At 40.0% G+C, this 26,162-nt stretch overlaps 1 protein-coding gene across 2 annotated transcripts in view; it reads left to right on the top strand.

The window, feature by feature from the left end:
* Positions 1–25,065, top strand: part of Ppp4r2 (protein phosphatase 4 regulatory subunit 2) — a 42,973-nt gene extending 17,908 nt beyond the window's left edge. The window contains exons 3-9 of one of the 2 annotated variants that reach the window (XM_036180210.1): positions 6,954–7,124; positions 19,237–19,330; positions 21,454–21,491; positions 22,942–23,016; positions 23,259–23,402; positions 24,095–24,393; positions 24,511–25,065. In XM_036180210.1, coding sequence (XP_036036103.1) covers positions 6,954–7,124; positions 19,237–19,330; positions 21,454–21,491; positions 22,942–23,016; positions 23,259–23,402; positions 24,095–24,393; positions 24,511–24,833 — 1,144 coding nt within the window. In that variant the 3' untranslated portion in view covers positions 24,834–25,065. The remainder of the gene's footprint in view (positions 1–6,953; positions 7,125–19,236; positions 19,331–21,453; positions 21,492–22,941; positions 23,017–23,258; positions 23,403–24,094; positions 24,394–24,510) is intronic. The other variant, XM_036180211.1, reaches the window with a different exon arrangement.
* The last annotated feature ends 1,097 nt before the right edge of the window (positions 25,066–26,162 follow it).

Genomic DNA, 26,162 nt, shown 5'->3' on the forward strand with positions numbered 1-26,162 from the left:
CCAGCTACATTCCTCCATTGTGGGCACCCATCTTTAAAGACATTCTAAGGCCTTTTAGATGTTAGATGTTCTTGTGATACTTGATGACTTCCTTAGTCATATGTTAAATTTGTTTTGCTGGTATTTCTGGTGTGAGCTCCATGGAGTTAGCTGGACCCTTTGGCCTGTTCTGCAGTCACATGGTAATATAATGCATATTCCCTTATTTTCTATACTGGTTTGCCAGTCGACATATTTTCTTTATCTTTAAAGAAATAGAAATGAGTTGGGAAGTAATACTGAGAATTTTCTTCTCTTTAATAAGAGAGATTACTTAGAGTGCCTCTGAAAGTATTTCTAGGGTAGAGATTTCTTGAAGTTAGTTACCTGTTAATGTGACAATACATATTCAGCTCAACACATTTTTGTTAACTGACACATATTACTCTTACTAATGCCATCCCAAGATGTTACCCACATCCCTAAGTTCTTATATTTCTTTCTACTTTATTATTTTTTTTAAAGATTTACTTTATGTGTATGAGTGTTTTGCCTATATGTATATATGTACACTACATGCATACTTGGTGCTTCTGGAGTCAGAAGAGGCCCTTGGAGGTCAGAAGAGAACATCAAATTTCCTGGAATTGGATTTACATATGATTGTCAGCAGAAGTGTGAGTGCTGTGAACTTAATGCCGGCCCTCTGCAAGAATAGCAAGTCTTAGTAGTCTGATAGCCAAAGAAGGGAGTGTATGTGTCTCCTTAGAACAGTGGTTCTCAACCTTGCTAATGCTGTGACTCTTTGATACACTTCCTCATGTTGTGGTGACCCCCAGTCATAAAATTACTTTTGTTGCTACTTTATAACTAATTTTGCTACTGTTACAAATCATAAGGTAAATGTTTGTGTTTTCCTATGCTCTAAGGTGACCTCTGTGAAAGGGCCATTGGACACCCAAAGGGGTTGTGACCCACAGATTGAGAACCACTGCCTTAGAGTATATTCATTCCTGCAAGACAGGCCAAGTACATCTCACTCTTTGTTTCAACACCTCAGTCTTGAGGTGAAACACGCCACTATCTGATACAAATATAAACAGAATGCAAGTAGGAGCCATGGTTAGATCACTTTTAGACAGTGTCAGGTATTGGTGAAATTACTAAGGCCACTCCATGTAGTTAAAAGGGAGGTTTATTTTGTGAGGTAATTTAGTAGTGAAGGGATTGGTTGGTTACAGGGTCTGGGAAAGGTGTAGCTCAGTCCAGTGGTGTTCTCTGGAGAACTCAGCTTGGTCTACCTCCATCGTTCAGGGTCCTCTCTCGGCCCCACCTTGTAGGCATGACAGTTACTAAAGCCTCAGTGGGGGTTGGAACTTCCAGATCAAAGCTGGAATGGCTGGCTACACACTACAGTTAGATGCACGGACTGCTTCTGCATCATCCCTTGGCTTTTGTGACCTTTGGAAGGGCTGGCCCAAGTAGCCCCATTGTAGATGTTTGAGGCAGGACTCCCTCTGCTAGGATTGATTATAGGCAAGGGCCTCCATGCCCAGGGATGAAGAGGCATTTTTAAAATTTAAATTGGGGTGGGTGATGGACATACGTGTAACAGTGCCCATGGAGGTCAGAGGACAACTTGCAAGAGTTTGTTTCTCCTACAGTGTAGGATTCAGGGATTGAACTCAAGTCATCAGGTTTGGCAGCAAGCTCCTTCTTTGTTGAGCCTCTTGCTAGCCCAGAAAGAACTATTTTTTTTAATTTAATTTTTTTCTATTATCAGCTTGATACAGTACAAATTCTTATCCTAATAGTAAAATGTTTCACTGAAGCTTGCCCAGTGATTGAGTAAAACCAAAACTTATTATAAGCCACAGTCATTCTAGATAAGGTCCCCCCCTGCTGTGTAGCCTCCCTGTGGGTTGCAGTCTGATTGTTCTTTGCTTTATATCTAGTATCCACTTATGAGTTAGTACATACCATGTTTGCCCTTCTGGGTTTGGGTTACCTCACTCAGGATGATATTTTCTAGTTCCATCCATTTTCTTGCAAATTTCATGATGTCATTGTTTATTGCTGCTGAGTCGTACTCCATTATGTATATGTACCACATTTTCTTAATCTATTCTTCAGTTGATAGGCATCTAGGTTGATTCCATTAGTGTTTTTAATCCTAGCTATTTTGACAGGTGTAAGGTGGTATCTCAGAGTCATTTTGATTTGCATTTCTCTGATGACTAAGGATGTTGACCATTTCCTTAAATGTCTCTCAGCCATTTGAGATTCTTTTTTTGAGAATTCTCTGTTTAGCTCTTTAGCCCATTTTTAAATTGGATTGTTCAGTATTTTGATGTCTAGTTTCTTGAGTTTTTTTAATATACTTTGGAGATCAGTCCTCTGTCAGATGTGGGGTTGGTGAAGATCTTTTCCCATTCTGTAGGCTGTCTTTTTGTCTTACTGACTGTGTCTTTTGCCCTATAAAAGCTGAAAGAACCATTCTTGATTATTTATTCCAAATTGATTACCTGTAGGTTTTTAATTTTACCATGTTATAAAGATAGGAATCTTCATATCTTACAATTAAGTTGACAATTCTTAGAATGAAAGATCTCCCTCTTTATAATTCTGATTGATTTGTGATCTTCATTTTCTAGACACTATGTCATCCTTTCTTGGTTTTATTTGATTTCATGGAGTGAGGGAAGGCTGGACAGCAAACTGGTTAATTTTGCTTTTATTGTTTGAAGATGTGTTGCTATCATTGTCCTACTTGATGGATAGATAGTTTTGGCATATAGTTGAAAAGGCTCGTCTCTTCAGATTTTGAGGTGTCTTCCTATTGCTTTTCTGACACAGACTTGAGGTCCTCTGTGTTTCATCAATGAAATATTGTAGGGTTTTTCTTTTTGGTTCCAAGATTATGCCCTTTTTCTATCATGCTTTGATACAGGTCTGTCTTGTCAATTCTTAGATGCTACTTTCAGTTATCCTTGTGAGCTCTTTGAATTTGCAAACTGATAGTCATCCCTTGGTGTCTTCAGGGTATGGATATATAGGAATCCTGCTGATACCAAGTCATGTTCGAGTTCCTTAATATTTGTTATGTTGAACCTACAGATAGCTTTCCATGTGCTGTTGGTCTTGGTGACTTCGTTGTTGCTGTGATAATATCCTGACAGGAGCAGCTGAAAGGAGAAGGGATTTATTTGGGGTTACAGTTTCATAGTGACACAGACTGGTGTTGTCAGAGGCAGAGCCAGCGGGAAGACTAACCTGTGTGTTTACCCTCCCAGAGGCCACAGTGCTAGAGTATTCTTAAGTAAGCCTTATGTCTCATTGTGAGGTTTCTGTTTGAGGTTCTGGGTTTCCTAGCTGCATTTTTTTATTGTAGTCTTCAGCAGAAGGGATTAGGGTTGTAGTGGTTCTTAACTGATGGCAGGTTCATTTAACAATGTCTGGGGGTACTTCTGTTGATTGTTACTTCTGAGGAGTGGCCATTGTTCCTGGCACACATGGATAGTGGTTGGCCATGCTGCAGAAAACTTAAAGCACATAGGGTAGCTTGCCGCAAGACAGGATTTTGTGGTCCTCAATGCCAACATTGCTGAGTGTGGGAAATTCCCTTTGTTGACTTTTTTTTCTTGTACTGCTGGCTTTATCCTTTTAAGGTCCAGCTTATTCCAACTTTTCCTGTCAACAGGGCTCCCTCCTGTCAACAGTTCTAAACCTACATTGATCCTCCTGTAGGTTTTGTGTATTAGCACAAAAAATCTCTGTCATGAATTTTCTATTTAATCCAAAGTCTTTTGAAACTAATTTTGTTGATTGTGGATCTTCCTGTTCCTTGAGAAAATTTATGTTGAGACAGGCGGATCTGGAACTGGGTTCAAGAGGTCCTTCAGCCTTAGCCTCTTGAGTAGCTGGGATCCACAGTCTGTGACACTACTTGCTCTTCCTCAAGACCTTTTACTGCTCTTGACCTTGATGTTGTGGGTTGTTAAAAGGGTGGAGGAGCTTACCCCATGTTAGCCCATGATGACCTTGAATTTCTGACCTCCTGTCTCCACCTCCCAATTGCTGAGACTACAGTCTTACATCACCATGGCCAATTTATACTGTGCTAGATCAAGCCCAGGGCACGCCATCTATGCTAGGTGAGCATTTTACCAACATAGTTAACATCTCCAGCCCCAGATTTAAAACACAGAACAAAGCAAAACTGAATTTCTGACAATACTGTTAGTATGATTTGGTGCTGCTGCTGGATTGCTGCTAGGTCATCATCCTTTCCATCCAGCATTGCTCTCAGGGTTGTAGGCATAGTGAAGTTGCCTAACTCCTGATTCAAGCCTGATGTCTTAAATCACAGTTGGAAACTACTCTCCTAGTTTGTAGGACTGCTGGACAGTCATATATAGCAAATTAATACTCTGTTTTCTGTAATTGTGTTTAGTGAATGTCTATGAGAGTACTGTCTGTACAAAAAAAAATAGGTGACATCCCTAACTTTTGTATCTCCTAGAATTGAGACTGTTTGTTAGGTATCACCTTCACACTTTTTCTTATGTTAATGGTAAAATGTGAAGAAAGGATTAAGAGGTCTGGTACTATTCCTGGGGAGACATGAACAAACCTACTCACCCTTGATCAGGAACCATTGTCAGACTAAAGTAAGGATATCACCAAAGTCCAACTTGGTGAGCACTGGCTCAGTTTATATTTACTGCTTTCAGTCAGTGTTCTGTTGCTGTGAAGAGACACCATGACCACAGCAACTCTTACAAGGAAAGCATTTAATTGGGGCTTGCTTACATTTTGGGCAGTGGTCCACAACCTTCCTAATGCTGTGTTCCTCATGTTGTAGTGACCCCAACCATAAAATTATTTTTGTTGCTGTTTTGTAACTTTAATTTTGCTCCTGTTATGAATTGTAATGTAAATATATTCTGATGGTCTTAGGCTACCCCTATAAAAGTTTCATTTGACACCCCAAGGGGTTGCAACCCACAGGTTGAAAACTGCTGGTTTAAAGGTTTAGTCCATTATGGGGTTGGGGATTTAGCTCAGTAAGGCCCTGCCTGGGTTCACTTCTCAGCTGGGGGGGGGGGGGGGGTTTAGGCCATTATCAGCATGGCAGGAAGTGGGGCTGCATGCAGGCAGACAGGGTGTTGCAGAAGGAGCTGAGAGTTCAGTATCATGATCCACAGGCAGCAGGAAGAGAGAGACACTGGGCCTGCCTTGAATGTTTGAAACCCCCCCCCCACACACACACACACACTTCCTCCAACACCAAGGCCACACCTCCTAATCCCTGTCAAGTAGTCCCACTCCCTAATGACCAAGCACTCAGTATATGAGTCTGTGTGTGGAGTCATTCTGTTCAAATACAGCTGTTAGTTGAAGCACGGATGAAGTGTTAACTACAAGAGCAGAAGTGACTCTGAGGCAGTTTTACCACCAAAAGCCAACCCCAGAATGCCTGGCAGGTTACAATAGCTGGAAACACACTGAGCCGCTTGTAAGCAGCTGAGCAGGTCAGAGAATGTATCTTCCAGGCAGTGTAGCTGGTCTGACCATCTTCTAGGTTACTCAGCTTGCCTAAGAGTGTCTGGTGGGAGGGAGTCAGAGAGATGGCTCAGTGGTTAAGAGCACTTGTTCTTCCAGAGGGCCTGGGTTTTGATTCCCAGCATCCATATGGCAGCTCACAACTGCCTGCAACTCTAGTTTTGGAAGATCTGATACACTCTTGTAGCCTCCTTGGGCACAAGGCACCCAGAGGGTGCACAAGCAAGCATTTAGACAAAATACCCGTACACTTTAAAAAAAAAAAAAATCAGCAGTCCTTACTCCTTATATAAGTTTGGGGAAGATGGGTCACAGTGAGCTGGTCAATGTTAGCGTTTTATCTTGGAGGAAATTACTACCCAGCAATGAATAGAGATAAAAAATAAATGGGGTACCTGTATATTTTCCTTATGCATGTGTGCATGTTTGTATGCCTGTGTGTATGTGTTTCTTCATTTTTGTAGTCAAAGAATGATGTTGGAATGTTAGAATTGATGATTTCTTCCTCCACTTTGTTGAGTGGAGTCAAGTTTTTTGTAGAACCCAGGGCTTGCTGATACAGTTTGGCTGGCTGGCCAGTCAGCTTCATGGATTCTCATCTTTACCTTCTAAGTGCTAGAATTATACATAGGCTGCCATACCCACCTGGTACTTGATTCTGGGGATCCAGGGTTTTGCCTTCATGCTTGAACTGTGTGTGCCTTAAACATGGAGCCATCTTCTAGCCCAGGCATTTGTGTACTTTATTTGCTATGCCAGATAGGCTGGGACCAGTAACCTGGATACCTCTAATAACAGTTAGTGAAAAGGGAGGAAAGAACGAACTTACTTACTTACTTATATATTTGTTTGTTTGTTGTTGTTTGGTTTTTGGGACAAGATCTCACTGTGTGGTCCCTGATTGTCCAGAACTTACTTTGTAGACAGGACTGGCTTTAAACTCACAGATCCTCCTGCCTCAGTTTGGTAGTTTGTAATTACCCCATAAGCCCGTAGGGGGTGGCATCATTAGGAGGTGTCACTGGAGGCAGGCTTTGAGACTTTATATATACTCAGGTGTCTCAGACCACTTCCTTCTGCCTGCATGCTGCCTTGTTTTATAGACTGAATCTCTGAACTGTAAGTGAACCACTACAATTAAATGTTTTTCTTTATAAGAGTTGCTGTGGTCATGGTGTCTTTTTGTCAGCAATATAAACCCTAACTAAAACACTCAAGTCTCCCAAGTGCTGGAATTAAAGGTATATGCAGACGTGACTTACTCTGTACTTTTAATGGTAAGAGACTTTCCTAGTCCACGTAAGCATTATTATGGAAATTATGAGCATCTTTATAGTGTCTGTGTCTGTGTTTAGTGTTAAGTAATTGCAAGAGTAATTGTTAATGTTTTCTGACTTTTTTCTTTATAGGATTCAGTGGTCCCAATTTAAAGGTTATTTTATTTTCAAACTGGAGAAAGTGATGGATGATTTCAGAACTTCAGCTCCTGAACCAAGAGGTCCTCCCAATCCTAATGTTGAATATATTCCCTTTGATGAAATGAAGGAAAGAATACTGAAAATTGTCACTGGATTTAATGGGTATGCACATAATAATATTTTAAAGATTTAATTTTAACAACATAGATGTTATATCTTTTAAGTTTTGCTATATCTGGTTGATAATTGACTATTGTATCTCTAGTGCTTGGTGCACCCCCCACAGGGTTTCTCTGTATAACAGCTCTGGCTGTCTCGGGACTCTGTAGATCAGGCTGACCTTGAACTCTCAGAGATCAACCTGCCTCTGCCTCCTGAGTGCTGAGATTATAAAGATGTGCACCACCACCACCCAGCTGTGCTTGCCAAATTTTGGCTCATAAATATTTTAAATGTTTACAGTCTTCATTGAAAGAAAAAAAAACTTGAACCGATTATGAGTTTCGGGGGTATTCATACTTTATGCATGCATTTATCAAGATAGCAGCAACATTCATTTGTCAAGAAATATTTGAATGTTTCTTTTCTTTATTTGATATTATTTTGATATTTGGTGAAAAGTACTTTTTTTTTGAGCTGAGGATTAAACCCAGGGCCTTGCGCTTGCTAGGCAAGTGCTCTACCACTGAGCTAAATCCCCAACCCAGACTTATTTATACTTAAGAGGTTTATTTATTTTAAAGTTGAGTCCACCTTTCTCTCAATAACTATAAGCACTTTTAATCTTTTGTAAAATATTGAAAACACCAGGAACACTAAGTGAATGTTATTACTTTTAAAGTGTTGCTGTGCTTCCTATTAGTCATTAAGTTCTAATTTAGAACTTTGTTTACTGAAGGTATAATGCATTTGTGGAGTCGACTCATTGAATATTGCATTTGGCTCTAGTAGTTTGAAGCATGTGACAACAGTGTGAAATACAGTGAATTGGGTTCCTGTTAATAAGATCCCTGTTTATTGGTAGGTGTTACGTGAAGAGGAAATAACCTGAGGAGCTGGGGTTTGAGACGGGGTCTTACTGTGTAGCCCTGGCTGGCCTTGAATTCAGAGATCCACTGCCTCCTTTGTTCCTTTGATGTTGAATGTGTACACTGCCATTCTCAGCTTCTTTATTGTTGTTGTTGTTGTTATTATTATTATGTATATGGTGTTCTGTATGCATGCATGCCAGAAGAGGGCACCAGATCATGTGGTTGCTGGGAATTGAACTCATGACCTGGAAGAACAGATGATGTCCTTAACCTCTGAGCCATCTCTCCAGCCCCATTCTCACCTTCTTATTCCATTTTAAGTTTAGGAATTTGCCTGCGCTATCAGAAGCTTATGCTCTGGCATTAGGTCTATTACTAAAACTTTTCTTGGAGATACCCTGTTGTCCTGTTAGTTATTTAACCGTATGCCTGTTTATTATGAGTTTATCTGGGGCTCTTTAAAAGCACATGTGGGGGCGGGGGGGAAGCTATGTGTTATATGTTGCATAAAATTTTATTCTTGAGCTGGATGTATGCAGCATAAACAGACTTCCTTTGTAGAATATTTGTATATAGTACATATGTGTACACACACACACACGGACATTCCAGATGTGTGGGGTTAAAATGAATTATACCACTGCATTTTGAATAATGAGCTAATTTATAAATTAGTAAGAGCAAATATTCTTTTTTTTTTGGTTTTTCGAGACAGGGTTTCTCTGTGTAGATTTGTGCCTTTTTCCTGAAACTCATTTGGTAGCCCAGGCTGGCCTTGAACTCAGAGATCCACATGGCTCTGCCTCCCGAGTGCTGGGATTAAAGGCATGTGCCGCCACTGCCCAGCGCAAATATTCTTTTAATTAATTCTATTAGAGTAGATAACAGATAAGTAGGTTGTTAGATAAAGTTAAAATATTTATAATTTCTTAACATGTTAAAACATGTATTCATCTACTTTAGATGATTTGAACAGTCATTAAATGCCTAAGCACACTTAAACATAATTGCTCTTAAGGTGTTTTTAATTCCAATTTTCAGAATAGCTGTTTGGATTATTTACTCTAATTAGTCAGAATTTAAGTTTAACTAATGATACATTATGAATTTTCATTTTATATCTGCATTTTTGGTCTATAATTATGCATATGTTGAAACAAGAAAGTCTTTGTTTTAAAGTTCTGAATAAAGGTTTTGTTTTTTTTCTAAATAAAGGTTTTGATAATTTTTTTAATCATACGTTTTTGCTTTTCATTGGATTTTTTTTTTTTTAATTCTAAATAGCGTTTTGTGTGTGGTGTATGCCTGTGTGTGTGCTCACCTGTGCAGCGCCTGTGGCCACCACAGGTTCTGTCATAGCATCATCTTCCATTGCTCCCTGGACCTGGAGCCTGTTAATTGCCTGGATTGGCTAGCCAGTGATTAAGCCCCAGGGATCCACTTGTTTCTACCTCCCAGCATTTGAAAAATAGATGTGTGCTACTACCCCAGCTTTTACAAGGGTGCTGGGTACTCAAATTCAGGTGCTTGTGCTGGGGCAGAGCAAACACTTCATCCACTGAGCTAATGCCCCAGCCCTGTTCTATCAGTTGAGGCTCTTCTTTCTAGTTAGTATACTTCTTTCATTTTTAATAGGTTGTCTTTGATAAAAGTGATCTGTATTATTTTTTTAAAAGATCCCCAAACATAATAGATGTGTTGGAGTCATGTTACATGCTAGTTGTATTTTCACTTGAGAGAAACTTTGATATTTCAGTAATTAGTAAGTAACATTTATAGTCTGTTGTGGTGGCTCCTCACACTTCATCCTTGCACTCTAGTCTGAAGCAGGATGTTTTAAGACCGCATGCAGACCAGACCAGCCTGTGCTACATCATAAGATCAGTCTCAAAAACCCAAAGAAGAGGGGCTGAAGACATGGCAGACGGTCACAGTTGGGTTCCTAGCACCCATGTCAGGCCCTTTAACAACCACGTGTAACTATAGCTCCAGAGGATTAAATGCCTTCTGGCTTCCACCAACATGTGACCTCAAGTGTGCATACACACATACACATTACACACATGATCTTTTTTTAAAAAAAAAATCCAAAAAGGAAAGAATAAAATGCTGTCTTTTGTGGTCCTGTTTTAGTTAGTTAGTTAGTTAGTTAGTTAGTTAGTTAGTTAGTTGCTGGAGGTTCAAATTGAACCCTTTGCAAATTCTATACCAGCACTTTGCCAATCCGCTACATCCCAGCCCTATCACAAAATGTTCATTTTATTACAGCCTCTGTGTAATAATTAGTTACTGTAGATGTGTATATGCCTATGTATGTTTTTAGGGGTTTTGTGTACATCTCTTCTGTCTACATTTGAGGTTCCAGTTTGTACTTTTGTGAAGTAAAATGGCATTTTTTCCATGTGTCAGTAGTCCTTTAATTAATGGCTTTTTGTTTTTCTTAAGCTTTTACCAGCTGTGTGTGTGTGTGTGTGTGTGTGTGTGTGTGTGTGTGTGTGTGTGTGTATTTTGTCTGCATGTGTGTCTGCGGCATATGCATGCATGGTGGTCTTGGAAGCCAGGGTAAGGCCTGATCAGATTCCCTAGGACCAGAGATACAGATGTTCAAGTGCTGCCGTGTACATGCTGGAAACCAGATTCAGGTCCTCTGCAGGAGCAGCAGCCAGTGCTCTTACTTGCTGGGCCATCGCTCCAGCCCTGTTCTGTTTGTAATTTGCTTTTTGATTTTACAATGGCTACAAGCAAGAGATTGCCTTGAGTCTCAGATGAGCCCCCATATTTTTTGTCCGAGACAGGGTTTCTCTGCCTTGGCCTGTCCTGGAAATCTGTAGACCAGGCTGGCTTCGAACTCATAGAGATCCACCTATCTCTGCCTCCTGGGTGTGGGGATTAAAGGCATACGCCACCACTGCCCAGCTTATGCTTTTAGTTTTTGAAAGCTATAAATTAAATGCTTCATAGTATCTTGATACAGATTATATTATTTTCCAAATTATTTTAGTAAATTTTGAGTATGTAATTTTTTGCTCTTTGAGTTTCAAGTTGTTCACTCACTTCGTTATTTTAATTTTTTCTTTTATTGAAAATAGATTTTTTTTTAATACAATAAATTCTGATTATGGCTTCTCATCCTGATCTACACTTTCTCTCTTTGGTCTTTCCTAAGAAAACAGCCATCTAAGGAATAATAGTAAGGTAAGATAAAAGAAAAACTCGGTATAGGACAAAACAGAAGAAAAAGCACAAGAAACACAGATGCAGAGACACATGTTGACACACAGGAATCCCATGTAAACACAAACCAGAAATCATAATATATATGCAAAAGACCTGTAAGATTAAAAAACGACAACCCTCAATCCAACATATGAGACAACTTCCAAAGATGCCTTCTGCTGGGCATAAGGTCCTACCCTTTGTTTCCCCAGTGAAACTCTCCTGGGGAAAAGTAGCTTTTGGTTAGTGATCAGGGTGTGTGTCCACTTCTCTTAGCTCTGGGACCTTATCTTGTGCAGACCTGTGCAGGCTGCCAGTCTCCAGCTTCATATGTGCACCACTCCAGCTGTGTTTAGGAGACCTTAATCCCCTCTGGCTCATAAACTCTGTTTCATCTTCTGCAGAGTTCCTTGAACCCTGAGGAGAGAAATTTGATAGAGACATCTCATTTAGGGCTGAGTGTTTTAAGGTCTCTGTATTTGTTCCCACCTGCTGTAGGAGGAAGAGCCTCTGGTGATGGCTGAGCAAGGCACTGGCTGATCTATAAGTGTTGTAGACTATCACTGGGGGTCATTTGATTGTTATGTTCCTTTAGCAGAGCAGTAACATTCGTTTTCCCCTAGGTACCTGGGCTATCTAGGTTCTTGGCCACCCAAGCACTGTCAGGGTTCCAAGCAGGTATGGGTCCATCTCATAGATTAGGTCTTAGATCCAATCAGTTATTTGTCGTTTACTCCCCCAACCAAGCTTTGTGCCACTATTGCATCGATGTATCTTGGGGGCAGGTCACTTGGCGGTAGGTTGAAGGGTTTGTAGCTGGGTTGGTGTTTGCCTTTCTTCTTTGGTAGAGTGCAGAGTCCTTTCTAGTGCCATGAACACTAATCTATAGGAGGAAGGCTCTAGGTAGTGCCAGCCCAACGTCTCTGTTCAGTGAGTTGTTCTGTGTTGTCTTCAGCAGTAGGGTCTTAGCATCATTTTGTGGAGAGCAACCAATAGCCTGGGTTCTTTAGGGGTTCTGTGGGGCCCTAGAACTGGAGGTTTCATTTGGTGTTAATGTCTAATTGGGGCTTTTTTTTTCCTCCCTCATTGTTTGGTGATTCCATGTAGTTACATGTATGTGTGGGTTTGTTGTTTTGGGTTTTGGAGACAGGGTTTCTCAGTGTAGCTTTGGTGCCTGTTCCTGGATCTCTGTAGACCAGGCTGGCCTCGAACTCACAGAGATCCGCCTGGCTCTGCCTCCTTAGTGCTGGGATTAAAGGTGTGCGCCACCACTGCCCGGCCATATGTGTATATTTTAAGGAGCTTCTGTTTCATGGGTTTTCCATAAGCCCTTCAAATGACACTTAATTTTTGTCTCTTCCCGTATTTCTTCCCTTACCCTTTTTTCCTCCCTCCCCATTTGATCCTTATTTTAGTAAATTCTGAGTGTGTAATTTTTTTACTCTTTTTTAGTTAAAAGTTGCCACTCACTTTCCTTTTTTAAAAAAAAAATAGTTTTGTTTTTTTTTTTTTTTAAATCATCTGAATGGTTGGCTTCTGGGGATAACTGATTTTTATCAAAAAAGGCTATAGAAGACTGAGGTAGACATCTGGATTGATAGGTTTTCAAATGTACACTGATACTTTAGGTGTTGTTGTTGTTGGTGGTGTGTGTGTGTGCCCCCTTGTGCCTGCCCCGTTGTGCTCATGTGTCCATCCTGCACATGTGCATCTCTTCTGTTTACATTTGAGGGACCAGTTTGTACTTTTGTAGAAGAGCATTTATTTGGTTTTTATCCTTTGGATTACATACAGATTTGAAACAGGTTTGCTGTTTGCTTTATCGTTAACTCTGGTTGTTTTCATGTGTCCTTTTTGTTACTTTGTTCTTTACTCTGTGAGGTACTTTATTGTTTCTGGGTTTTCTGTTCCTTTATTGGTTGAGAAAATACCTGCATTTTTGTTCATTATTGGGGTAAGCATTTGTTAACTGGATAAATATATTAATATTTTAAAGATTATATTATGTGTAGTGTTCAGTCAGCATGTGTGTATGTATGTTGACCTGGTGTCTGTGAGATTTGAAGAGGGTCTGATCCCTTGGAATTGGAGTTCCAGATGGTTGTGAACCATCATGTGGGTGCTTGACCAAACCCAGGTCCTCTGTAAGAGCAGCAGGTCTATTCATTAAAATGTGCTTATTTTCTTCTCTCCCCCTTTCAGAGTATAATTAGTTGAGAATTGGTATAATTTGGTACTTATTCCTCCTTACATTATTCCCTCACCTTGGCTTGTGATGATAGGGGTTGGTATGATAAAATCACAATTTAGATTACTATGGGCACTGAGGTGATTAACTTGGTTAAAGGCTTTGACATACTGTGGACTGACTTAGGGATGTGGACTGAGACAAACATTAATGTACTCGCAACCTTGGCTTTTTGCCAATATTGAAAGAGGCCCATTGTTCATTTAATACTAAGCCTTGGTATAGAAAGAACATAGTGCTTCAAGTAAAGATAATGTTATTAGACTTCCGTTTCTGAATTGTGTGAGATAATTCAGTAGGAGCCTATTCAGCTTTTATTTGAGACAGCATCATGTAGGGAGCAAGTACAATTGTGAGTGTGTTTGACAAAGCCTTCCTCTGGGGAATGTTGACTGCAGAAAATGTGCACTTTAGCTTTGTTTATTTCCTGAAGATGGGTTCTCCTACAGAGACTGTTTGTTCCTACTGAGGTTAGCTGTAAATAATAAACATACTAAGCTTTCTGGGTGCTATAGTTTCTTTATCCTAGACATCCCATCCTAGCTTTCTGTGTTGATGCCTCTGTTTTCTTCATTCTCTCACTACCCTCAGTCAAGGTTCTGGTACCTTGGAAGGATGTACTAGCGTCTTACTGTAGTCTCACTGTGTATCTCTGGCTGGTCTGGAACTCACAGATCCGTCTGCCATTCTTCCAAGAGCTGATTTTAAAGTCGTGACCCACCACATCCAGCTTTTCTTCAGTTTTTTGTTATTAGTTAAGTTCTATTAAGTAGTTTGTCAGACTGAGTGAAAAAGACACACTAAAACTGCATGCTGCACATACAAGTGAATGACTCTTTGGATTTTTTTTTTTTCTAAGAATATTTCATATATAAGTACTGCAAGTACTTAATTTCCACCCCTCATTCTGGCCCCACTCTCAAATTTATGACCTTTTAAATTATGTATGTTTGTAAGTATATACAGCATACTGAGTTGAGTGTTGCTCTATGTATATTATATGTGTTTAGGGCTACTTGAGATTGGATAATTTATCAGGGGGCTCATCCCTCGAGGAGACTGATTTTCTCTTTCTGCATCCATTTGTTGCTGTGACATAAAATAGTGTATGTATGTGTGCTTACCATATGCATACAGTAGTACCTTAAGGCCAGAACCCAGGTCCTCTGCAAGAGCAATAAGTGCTCTTAACCCTGGGGCTTTCTCTCTATGTCCTGTTCACCCATAGCTCTTCATCTGGGAGAAGGATCTTGTGTGATTTCCCCACCCATGTAGGCACATAACTGAAGTTGTCATTATGCAGGTCTTGTTTGAACAGCAGTATTGTTAGGACTTAATGGTGCAGCTTCCCTGTCAAGTCTAGAAAACACTGTTCAGCAACAGACATCTTGATTCTCTGGCTCATGAAATCCAACATTTGTGGGTTTCTGTAATGGTTTCCATCTGCTGTAAAAAAACAAACTTCTTTGATGAGGGATGAGCTACATTTACTTGTGAATATAAAGATAAATACTTAGTGCATTTAGAAATTATGCTGGTTGAGGAACATGGCAATAGGTTCTCGTCAAGGGTCCATAACTTTGTAATTGACTAGGTTTATAGTAACAAGCATGAATTCCCTCCTATTTAGCCAGCCTTCAGTCCAGTTACACAGTTGTTGGTTAGTCCCAAGGTAAAAAGTGCCACTATTCAGCCATTGGAGATAACTTGCTGGGCCAGTCATTGTGGTTTGCAGGATTTACAGCTAGGTAGGACTACTGACTGCTGCCCTCCCTTGGCAGTTTGCATTGCACTTTTGGGTACTACTAGTTCTCAGGAAGGTGGCTTCCAGGTCAGTTCTATCCTAGTCTTCAAGTCCTGTGTCTGGAGTGTATGTGATAGCTTTAGCACTAGTGGCTTACCTTCACATTCTGCTAGTCTACCAAGGGCAATAGCTTATATTGATTGGAGAGACAGCCTGAACAACTCAAATGAGGGTTTTCTGTGCTTGGAGAACCCATGGAGAACATTATCACTCTGTTAACTGCATTTAAACTGTGTGTATATATACACATACATTTATATGATTACATGTAATTGTAAGTAAACAATGATTTTCTCTTTCGAGCATTCTTAGTGTTACTATTCTTCTGTATAGCTAGCCTTTCTTCTTCTCTCCCCTGTTAGTCATGTTGTCACACCCACGTCCACTCTTCCCATTTCCTTCTTCATCGTACCTGTGTGTGTCCTCCTGTGCCCCTCTAGAGCTCCTTTTCACTACACTCCATGGTCCCCTTTGCCTTTCTTGGTCTGTATTACATTAACTCATGCAGTATTGTTGTATTTTCTAGTTCCATTTATCTGCAAAGGTCATGATCTCACTTTTTTCTTTACAGCCCACGAGAATTCCATTGTGTGTTGTGGTTTGTTTGTTTTGTTTTGTTTTTAAGGTTTTTCGAGACAGGGTTTCCCTGTGTAACAGCCCTGGCTGTTCCGGAACTCAATTTGTAGACCATGTTGGCCTTGAACTCATAGAGATCAGCCTGCCTCTGCCTCCCAAGTGCTGGGATTAAAGGTATGCGCCACCATGCCCAGCCATTGTGTATACTTAACACACACATTAGCACATCTTTGTTTTTGTTTTTTAATTTTTTAAAGATTTATTTGTTAAGTATACAGTGTTCTGCCTACATACATGCTTGCAGGTCAGAAGAAGGCGCCAGATCCCATTACAGATGGTTGTGAGCTGCCATGTGGTTGCTGGGAATTGAACTCAGGACCTCTGGAAGAGCAGCCAGTGCTCTTAACCTCTGAGCCATTTCTCCAGCCCAGCACATCTTTGTTAATCCATTCATCAGTGGAGGGACATCAGTCGGTTTCCTTTTCCTCACTGTTGTTAGCAGAGCCTCTAAACATGGATCGGTGGAGTAGGATGTTGATGTTGAGTCCTGGACGTAGCCAAGAAGAGTGGTGTAGCTGAATCATACGAAGATCTACTTTTAGCTTTTTGAGATTTCTTCACATTGATTTCCATAGAGGCTGCGCCAGTTAGCAGTCCCACCAACATTAAGGGTTCCCCTTTCCCCACACCCATGCCAGCATTTAGTTGTTTTCTTGACCATAGCCATTCTGACTAGGGTGAGGTGAAAACTCAAAGTTGTTTTAATTTGCATTTCCCTAGTTGCTAAGGATATTGAACACATTTAACAAATTTTTTGTTTGCTTTTCAAGACGGTTTCTCTGTAGCTTTGGAGATCCACGTGCCTCTGCCTCCCGAGAGCTGGGATTGCAGGCATGCGCCTCCTGGCTTAACAAATATTTTTATTTCTTCTTTTGTGAACTCTGTTCAGATAGTGGCCCAGTTTTAAATTGGGTTGTTTTCTTGATTCTTTGAGTTTTTATTGTGTTGGGTTTTCTTTCCATATATTCTGGATATTAATTCTCTATCAGATGTATAGCTGACAGACAAATTCTCTCCTACTATCTGGGCTTCCTCTTCACTGTATAGTTTCTTTTGCTTTATAGAGGCTTTTCAGTTTGGTCCCATTTATCACTTATTGGCCTGAATTCTTGAGTGAAAGTCCTTAGCTACACCTATATCTTGTAGACACTGCTTATGTTTTCTTCTGGTGGTTTCGGCATTTCAGGCTTCACATTGAGGTCATTGTTCATTTGGAACTGATTATGAGCAGGGTATGGATAATGGGTCTAATTTCATTCTTCCAGATGTGGGCATCCAGTTCCCCAGTATCATTGATTGAAGATGCTGTCTTTCTCTTTATGGAATGACTGTAATTGTATGAGCACATTTGGGTCTTTTGTCCCATTGATTTACATGTCTATTAGTATTATTTTGGTGTTTTCTAATAAGATGTCTGCTTAGCTTTTTATTTAGGTTGTGTCTTTGCTGTACTTTGATTGTTAGTTTTGTGGGTTTTGTTTCTGGATATGTCAGGTAAATGCACCTTTTATTTTACATTCATTTAAATCAGAAAACATTTGTTTTATTATGAACATTTCCTAAATCTTACACTGTCATAAGAATGCAAAAATGGTGTTTGTGCTAAGAGTGTGAGATTTACTGAGTGTGGTATCACATGCCTTTAATCCTAGAACTAGACAGGCAGAAGCTGGGCAGATACCAGCCTCTCTACTCCTTGGCTGGAGCTCACTTACTCTCAACTCCAGTGAGAATGAATGGGGTATTGCATGCATAATACTTAAGTGCGTTCTTGCACCACAGAGGCGATCACTCAAGAGCTCTGACTTGCATTGTAGAGGCACCCTTCATGCCAAGAGTCAAGTCTGATTGCCATAGCTGTTTCCTTTAGATCTAGACACTCTCGTGCTTGTTGGAAATTCAGTGAGCAGGAAGATATTCTCCAGAGCCTGTTCTCTGTTTTCTTTCTGACTTCATATATGGTGTACAAGCTCTAGTTCTCCATGCTGTGTGAAATCACTGCAGCGTTTACAACAAAATGTTAGCAACCCATAGCTGTGTTTATTCAGGTGCTTCAGGACTCTTCATGGATTTTCCATTTCAGGAGCTGTTGTTGAGAGCTGTGGGAGATATATGATAATTTCTGGTCTGTAGGTCTTTTTAATAGATGGTATTCTGGCAAAGCACATTTGGACCACATTGCTCAGTTTCTTCCTTCACTGGGCCCTCTGTGTATCAACCCCTCATACTTGAGTCACCTGGCTCTAAAATGGACAGAAACTGGGAACAAGAAAATACAGCTTCTCTCTGCATGCTTCTGATGTGGCTCTCACCACAGATAATTTCTGTCCCCATTTCTAGCCATTGAGTTCAGGTCAGCCTGGTCTACAAAAGTACCTTGCCTCTTTAAAAAAAAGGGGGAGGGAGGGGAAAAAAGTGATATATAAGTACAGTTTATCCAGTGAGAAACTACTATGATTTCTGTCAAATGTGTGTGGTACAGCAGAAATGTCACTATCACTCACACACTAGTTGCATTGCTGTAGGGTAGACTATTGTATGAAACTGAAGACCTTGTGAATATTGAATGTGAATCTGAGGCTTTGCAGTGCTCTTCATAAACCACACAAGTAGATGTTAATGGAAAACACTGAAATCCAAAGATGTATTTTGTACATTTTCTCAGAGTTTGTTCACATCTAGTACTTACAACATGACACTTAGCAGTAATTCTGATGGTTGCTAATAATTTTTTGAGTCAGAACCTTTTTAAAAATTTATCTGTTTTATAAGAATTGTTGTTTTGCTTACATTTATGTCTTTATGTGCCCCCTGTGTGCCTGGTTCCGGGGATGATGTCAGATTCCCCTGTGATTAGAGTTAACAGAAACTGTGAGCTGCTATGTTATGTGGCTGCTGGGAATCAAACCTGAGTCCTCTGGAGAGGAACCAGTGCTTTAAACTACTGAGCCATCTTTCTGGTTTTCTCAAAACTTTTTATAATGATTATTGTCTTTTTTATTTGTTGTGATTATACTCTATCCAGTAATGAAGTCATTTATGATGTTCCGTAAAATGTTTGGGTGCAAAAGAATGCTTGAGAAAACATTCTGTATGAAAATAAACTGACAATTATTATTTGTGTTCCACTCTGGTAAAGTTGAAATTTAAAACACTGCACCACAATTTTTCCAGCATGGGTTTTGATGCAGTTCTCAGTGTTCTTTTATATTGCTTCAGTGATTCCTACATTCCTGTTTATGGCTTAACACAGCACAGAGACTCCATAAAGCTCACTGTGGATCTCTGCTCCTAGTTTCTTACACTTAGCACTCAAACTATACAATTTTTCCTTTGCAGTATCCCTTTTACTATTCAACGACTATGTGAACTGCTAACAGATCCAAGAAGAAATTATACAGGAACAGACAAATTTCTCAGAGGAGTAGAAAAGGTATGTATTCTGTCACACGAATTGAAGTGAAACCTAATAGGTTACAGAAAATACAATGGCATGGGTTGTTTCATAGACCGAGTTATTTTGCTTTCTAAATTGCATTCTATGGTTCAGAGAGAAATTTATAAGCAGAGGCAGAAGAAAGGCCCTAGGCAAACATTATTTTAAGTTTGAGGAAAGCTGCTTATTCAGTTTTATTTAATTTATTATTTATTTTTTGGTTTTCTTTTCTGAGACTGGGTTTCTCTATATATAGCCCTGGCTGGCCTGGAACTCACTCTGTAGACCAGGCTGGCTTCAAACCTAGAGATCTGCCCCTACCTCCCAAGTGTTGTAATTTAAGGTGTGTCCCACCACTGCCTGGCTTCTTTTGTTTATTTTACAAACTTTTTTTTTTTTTTTTTTTTTTTTTGTTAAGCATTAAAAAAAAAAAAGTCCAGCAAAAAGACGTAAGTGTTAGCAGGACATTATAAATATTGTTGTGGAATTCTGAATTCTGGAATTCAGAGGCACTCAACCTTAGAAACTGATGTGTAAGAGCATTTTAGTGATATATTGAGTAGAAAGCTCTAGTTCACGTTTATGGATGGCAGGGTACTGCTACGATTATGATGATGATGATGATGGATGATGATGATGATGATGATGGGTGATGATGATGGAAATAACAAAGATGTGTTTGATCAAAACATTAAATCACTGGAAGGAGTAATTGGATCAACTGAATTTGGACAGATGACTAATTCTTATATGGTAGTTGATCCTAAAACATAGTTGACATTAGAATTTTTTGTTTAAAAAAAATCACTTCTTTTACTCTGGGAACAGGAATCTCAGCCCATTAACTTTCTGGTAGTTCTCATACATTTTGTTAATCCTTTCTGTTGCCTATTGAATTAGATTCTGCAGGGCACTTCAACTTGGGGACCCTTAGTAATTGTGTTTGGAAAGTTTTTGATGAGCAGATAGGATATCACTGGTGCATTTACCACCTCAGTGTTGCTGTGTTTTACAGTGTGAGGCAGGGATTTAAACATAATCTGGGTGATAGGGCTGTGAGGGGACCTTAAAATACTCTTCTGGGATAATTTCCAAAGGAGGGGTTTGGTCTGTCCTTGGGTTGAGTATTGCTTTATAGATAAGGAAATTCATCACTCTTGTACTAAATATTTAAATCTCAAAATAGTTTTAGAAGAGAGACTGGGGATTTGGGCATCACATTTGTGGGGAGATGCCACACCAGTGTGAAGACCAGAGTTTGAGTCCCTGGATCCAATATAAGTGCTGGTGGATGTGCTGGCCTGCTTGTAATGAATTCCAGCTTTGGGGGGGTTAGAGACAGGGATCCACAGAGCAAGCTGACTATAGAGCTTTGGGTTTAATTGAGAGATCCTGTCTTGTTGAATGAGGTAGAAGACTGTTGGGGCTCTCCATGTATAAGTGTATGCATGTACTTATGCGTGCACAGGAAAATGGAAAATAAAATGGACTGTACTTTTACATATACTACACATTGTCTGAGTTCCAAAGTAGGCTTAAAAAAAACTAGTAAAAGAAATTAAAAATGAACCAACATTGTCACAGTATAGCTTGGTGAGTTTCCAGGAGTCATAATACCGCTTATCTGATTTAAATTATTGAAAATATAAGAAAAGAAAATATTTCAGCCTTGTGTGGTAGTACAAGTCTTTAATCCCAGCATCTAGGAGTCAGAGGCAAGTCCATCTCTTGAGTTCTTGGCCAGCCTGGTCTACATAGTGAATTCCAGGCCAGCTAAAAGGAGTGGTGGTGGGAGGTAGGGGTCAGGCCCTGTGAGGCCGCTCAGCACAGCAAAGCACCTGTCTCCCAGGCCCGGTCCTGAGACTTGTGTGGTGGAGGGGTCTGCCGCCTTGAACTCAGAGACACAAAGGCATACAAGATAAATGATAAAGCAAGCCAGTGAGTGTGCACTGAGACCCTCTTGAAGTTCTTGCTGCTCAGAGTTTTCTGGTTTAGTTGTTGTTATTTGTAACCAGTTGCTTTCGGATGGAGGCGTAATCTGAGAGTTTCAAACAAGTTGTTCCACTGTAGGTTACTGTGCTTTGCTTTCACTCACTGAGCCACTACTTTTGTTATTTCAGAACGTGATGGTTGTTAGCTGTGTGTGTCCTTCTTCGGAGTAAGTATAGAGTTTCTCTGCTTTTGGTATTACTATATTCTAATTATTTTAAAATGTTGTTAAAGTAGTGTGCATTCATTCTATACGTAACTAAATATACTTCAGTACATGTGAAATCTACCACCTGGTCCCTGAGGAAAATGCTGCCAAAATACTGCTGAAGTGTTTCCAGTAGAGAGATTTGAACTACAGCCACCTAGATGATTTTCTACAGGTGGCTGTTAGTTTTGGAATAAGATACTTCATGGTATTCTCCATGATGGACAGGTATTGGTAGTTGTCAGGATTTCTATGCCAAATTAAGGACTTGGTTCCAGGCATGTGTTCAGCCATGACACCCTCAGCAATTGGGCCACCTGCATAATTCTTTGTTGTGGGCGGGTGTCCTGGAAATTGCACACACACTCACAGATTTGAGTGCTCTGGGGTGTGTGAAGGTGGGGACAAGAGGCCTAAGATCCATTGGCTTAATCTTAAGTGCCATTTATTTCTTAGACAATTTTGTTTTAAGAGTTCTTGACTTTGTCTGTCTTGCTAAGTTAGATACTGAGATAATCCCTTGATGCTTCTTGATAGAAAAAAAAAGTGACGCAAAATTGATTTCCTTTCGAATTAAATGTTTTGCTTTTCTGATGAATATGAAGTTACCTGAAGAACATTCCAGGAGGTTCAAAGCAAGTGTCATTGACTGATAGTTGTTTTCCGCTATACGTGTATGCGCGCGCTAATTTCCCATTATGTGTGTTTGAATTTGACAGCTCGAGCTTTTTGTTGTTTTGGTTTTTAAAGACCCATCTTCTTTTTAATGTGTTTATTTTGCTTCCTATGTGTGAGTGTTTTTGCCTGAATGTATGTATACCTTGTGCATGCCATGGAGTTGAGAAGCAGGCCTCAGCTCTTCTGGAATTGGAGTTATAGATGATTGTGAGACACTGAGGATTCTGGGAACAGAACACAAGTCCTCTGGAGTAGCAAGCAGCTTGTGCTCTCTTACCTGTTGAACTATTTCTGCAGTCCTACACCCAGTTGTTATCAAAATTAAAGAAGTGAGCCATTTGTAACCCACCCTCCTCTGTCTTCCTTTATTGCGTTTTTTAAGATTCATGTATATTTATTTATTTATTTATGGTGCAGTGTATAATTTGGCTGCATATACTCCTGCATGCACAAAGAGGGCACCTGATCTCATTACAGGTGGTTGTGAGCCACCATGTGGTTGCTGGGAATTGAACTCAGGACCTCTGGAAGAGCAGTCAGTGCTCTTAACCTCTGAGCCATCTCTCCAGCCCGAATTATTTGTTTTTATTTTGAGACAGGATCTTACTCTGGCCCTAGCTGACCTGGAATTTGCTATGCAGTCCATGCTGACCTTGAGCTCAGAGCTTTACTTACCTCTGCCTCCCAGTGTTGGGATTAAAGTCATGTGCTACCATGTTTTCTTTTATTACAGGAAGAACAGTTCTAATAGTTTAAACCGAATGAATGGTGTTATGTTTCCTGGAAACTCACCAAACTATACTGACAGGTGAGAATATTGTGTGTATGTGAGTTTGTTTGGTTTTTTTGTTTGTTTGTTTGGTTTTTTAAACCATCTAGGGTGTTGGGCTAAACTTTTTTTTAAATTGGACATTTTATGGGGAAGATATGAGATCTATGTTGTAGGTTATACCGGGCTACCCCCCCCCCCACACACACACACACAAAATTACTTATCTATTTATTTATTTTTCTAAAAGTAGAAAATGATATTGGTTTATCTCATTCTAGGTCTAATATAAATGGGCCTGGAACACCCAGGCCACTTAATCGACCAAAGCTTTCTTTGTCAGCCTCCTTGACAACAAATGGTTTGCCTGAGAGCACAGATAGCAAAGACTCAGACCTACAGCCAAGTGAAGAGAAAGTCCACAGGTTTGTGTGTTTTATATTTAAAGAGAGACAGAAGTGCATAGAAATTTGACATCTGTTAATGGCTTTTAGCACTGTTTACTATTCACAGGATACATGAACTTGTATTTATGGGTTCCATCTCTGGGTTTGGTAGATTCAGCCAGTAAAAGATCAAAACTAATTAAGGAAGAAAATTGCTTTTGTACTGGTTATGTGTAGAATTTGTCCCCTGTGCCCATAGTGTTTACTTGCGTTAGGTAGGTATTATGCCACTTAGCAGTGATTTAAAATAGAAGGGAGGCTCTGTGCAAATACTGAGCCTTTTATATATAGACTTGGAGCTCTTCAGATTTTGGTGCCCTGGGATCCTGGAATTTCCATGGGTCCTGTGGGATGTGACCCATTTACTGTTCTGAGGGTCAGAACAGGCCTTAATGTAGCTGTAGGAGCTATGGTTTCTGTGTTAGTACAGCTGAAGGTGAATGTAGACAAGATTTTCTAGAATTTCCCAGAAAGGTTGAACTTGCCAAGTAGGTGCCAGTGGGAACATCCATGAACAGCCAGTTTAAATTGCTTTGGGGTTGTTCTGTGTTTTCTCAGCACGGGTACTTGCAGTTAATTTGACAGTGCAGTTTGTTAAGGATTCAGTTTATAGATGAGAATGTAGATCATGAGGAAAATAATTGTGTTAATAACACTTTAAAAACCATCAGCAGTGATTCTCCAGGATCCGAATCTGAGGTTTCCTCACTGAGCCCTGTTAAAAATAAACATCCAGATGAAGATGCTGTGGAGGCTGAGGAGCATGAGGTGAAAAGACTGCGGTTTGACAAGGAAGGTGAAGTCCGAGAGACAGCCAGCCAGACCATGTCCAGTGAAGGCTCGGTCAGAGCAGAGGAAGCCGAAGCAGCGTCCTCCCCTCCGGAGGAGCAGGACAGGGAAAGTCACAGCAGGCAGCACTGTACAGAAGAGGACGAGGAGGAGGAAGAGGAGGAGGAAGAGGAGGAAGAAGGTGAGGGGAGAGTCCCCTGCGTGTGGTTGCTAATGAACCGTAGATAACAGAGTTCATGGAACATAGCTGGGTGTATTTTGTAAATAAAATCTAACTACAACATTTGCTTATTTCTAGAATCTTTTATGACAACAAGAGAAATCGTCCCAGAAAGAAAAAATCAAGAAAAAGAATCTGAAGACACCTTAGCTGTGAATGAAGAGCCTTCAGAGGAGGGTACTCACATGGAGGACTCGGACCGGTCTGCAGCTCAGAGAGATCTTCCCCCAGAAAGGAGGGACAGTGCAGGGGCTGTGAGGAGTGGTTCTGACTGCCTGGAGACACAAGAGCCGGGAGGGCCCAGGAAAGCTGGAGAAGGTGTCTCGGTGTCACCCATGGAGAACGACGACGGAACCACAGACGTCTCAGACGAACCAATGGAACAAGACTTATCGACTTAGAACCACTTAGAGGCAGTATTTTACATACAGTTCTGGTTTTACACTGTATAAAACTTTTAAGTAATAAAGTGGACCTTTAGTTTTACAAGAGAAACAGGCTGTAAAATAAAGAATCTTAAGAATAAACCCTGAAGGAGTTGTGTGTGGAAGAGCTGTGAATACCGGCTCATCTAGGTCCCGCTTATTGCTGATTTTCTTGTTTTGTTTGGTTTTTTGCTTTTTTTTTTTTTGTTTGTTTGTTTTGTTTTGGGTTTTTTGTTTTTGGTGTACTCAAATCAGTGGTTTGTGTATAGATTTTTTTTTTTATTTAGAATTAAAGTTTTTAAACTGGAAGATAATTATAATTTTGAGCTTTTTAAAGATGATCACATTTGGTTTATACATACACAAGGAAGATTTTTTTGTCTTGTCTCTAGTGGTTTCCATATTTCAGTCATAGTTTGAACATGTTAACATGTGAATTATAGGGTTTCATGTGGTTTCAGATTTTATTGTTCAACTGTACAATGGAACTTTAAGTCATATATACATATATAGATAATTCTAAGGGGGAATGTTATATTTTTCTGTTTCTATAAGAGATGAATACAGTGGATACTTTTTTATTGGTAATGACTGAGTTCACTTCTTTCAGAAGACATTTTCTTTCTCTTCTGAGTAATTGAGATAAAAGCTGGCCCCTGTAAAACCCTGGCAGTCTTTTAAGTCTTGTTGAAATACCAGGTTAAACACATTCCAAGAGACCTGTGCAAACTAAAATTCTTTTGTATACTTCTAAGGTGCCTGAGTAAAAAAAGTCTTCATTATTTATGAGAAAATGTGCTTTATGTTGGGAGTTGCATAGGAGCATTAACTCACTGGTAGGAGTGCTTAGGAAGGAGCCTGACAGGAAACCATCTCAGAAGAGCCCACAGGTCCCGTCTACTTGCTTTTCTGAACTCTGTGACATTACACCTTTATTTCTAAATTACTCTGTGTGCGCATGGCACCGCTGTGAACCAGCACTGTACTGGAAGAACGAGGAGACACTTCAGTAATGTACCTGAGCTGAAATGACCAAAGCTCTAGGGTACACAGAATCCACCACGATTTGTATAACATTTTGAAGTGAATTAATATTTTTGAACATGCTTCTTCGACAGCCAGTGTTATATTTTTCAGATCAACACAAAGCACAAAGTTACTACTCTAAACTCAATATTTTCAAATTCACATATTTAAAGTCATGCAAGCTGCAACTTCCCTGTCAAAATTACTGGCTGCCAAATTTATACCTGTTTCTTCAGCTGTACCTTTTGATATTTAGAATTTTTAAATTTCTGTAAAGTA

The sequence above is a fragment of the Onychomys torridus genome, chromosome 3 (assembly GCF_903995425.1).
Source record: "Onychomys torridus chromosome 3, mOncTor1.1, whole genome shotgun sequence".
In the NCBI taxonomy this organism is placed as follows: Eukaryota; Metazoa; Chordata; class Mammalia; order Rodentia; family Cricetidae; genus Onychomys; species Onychomys torridus.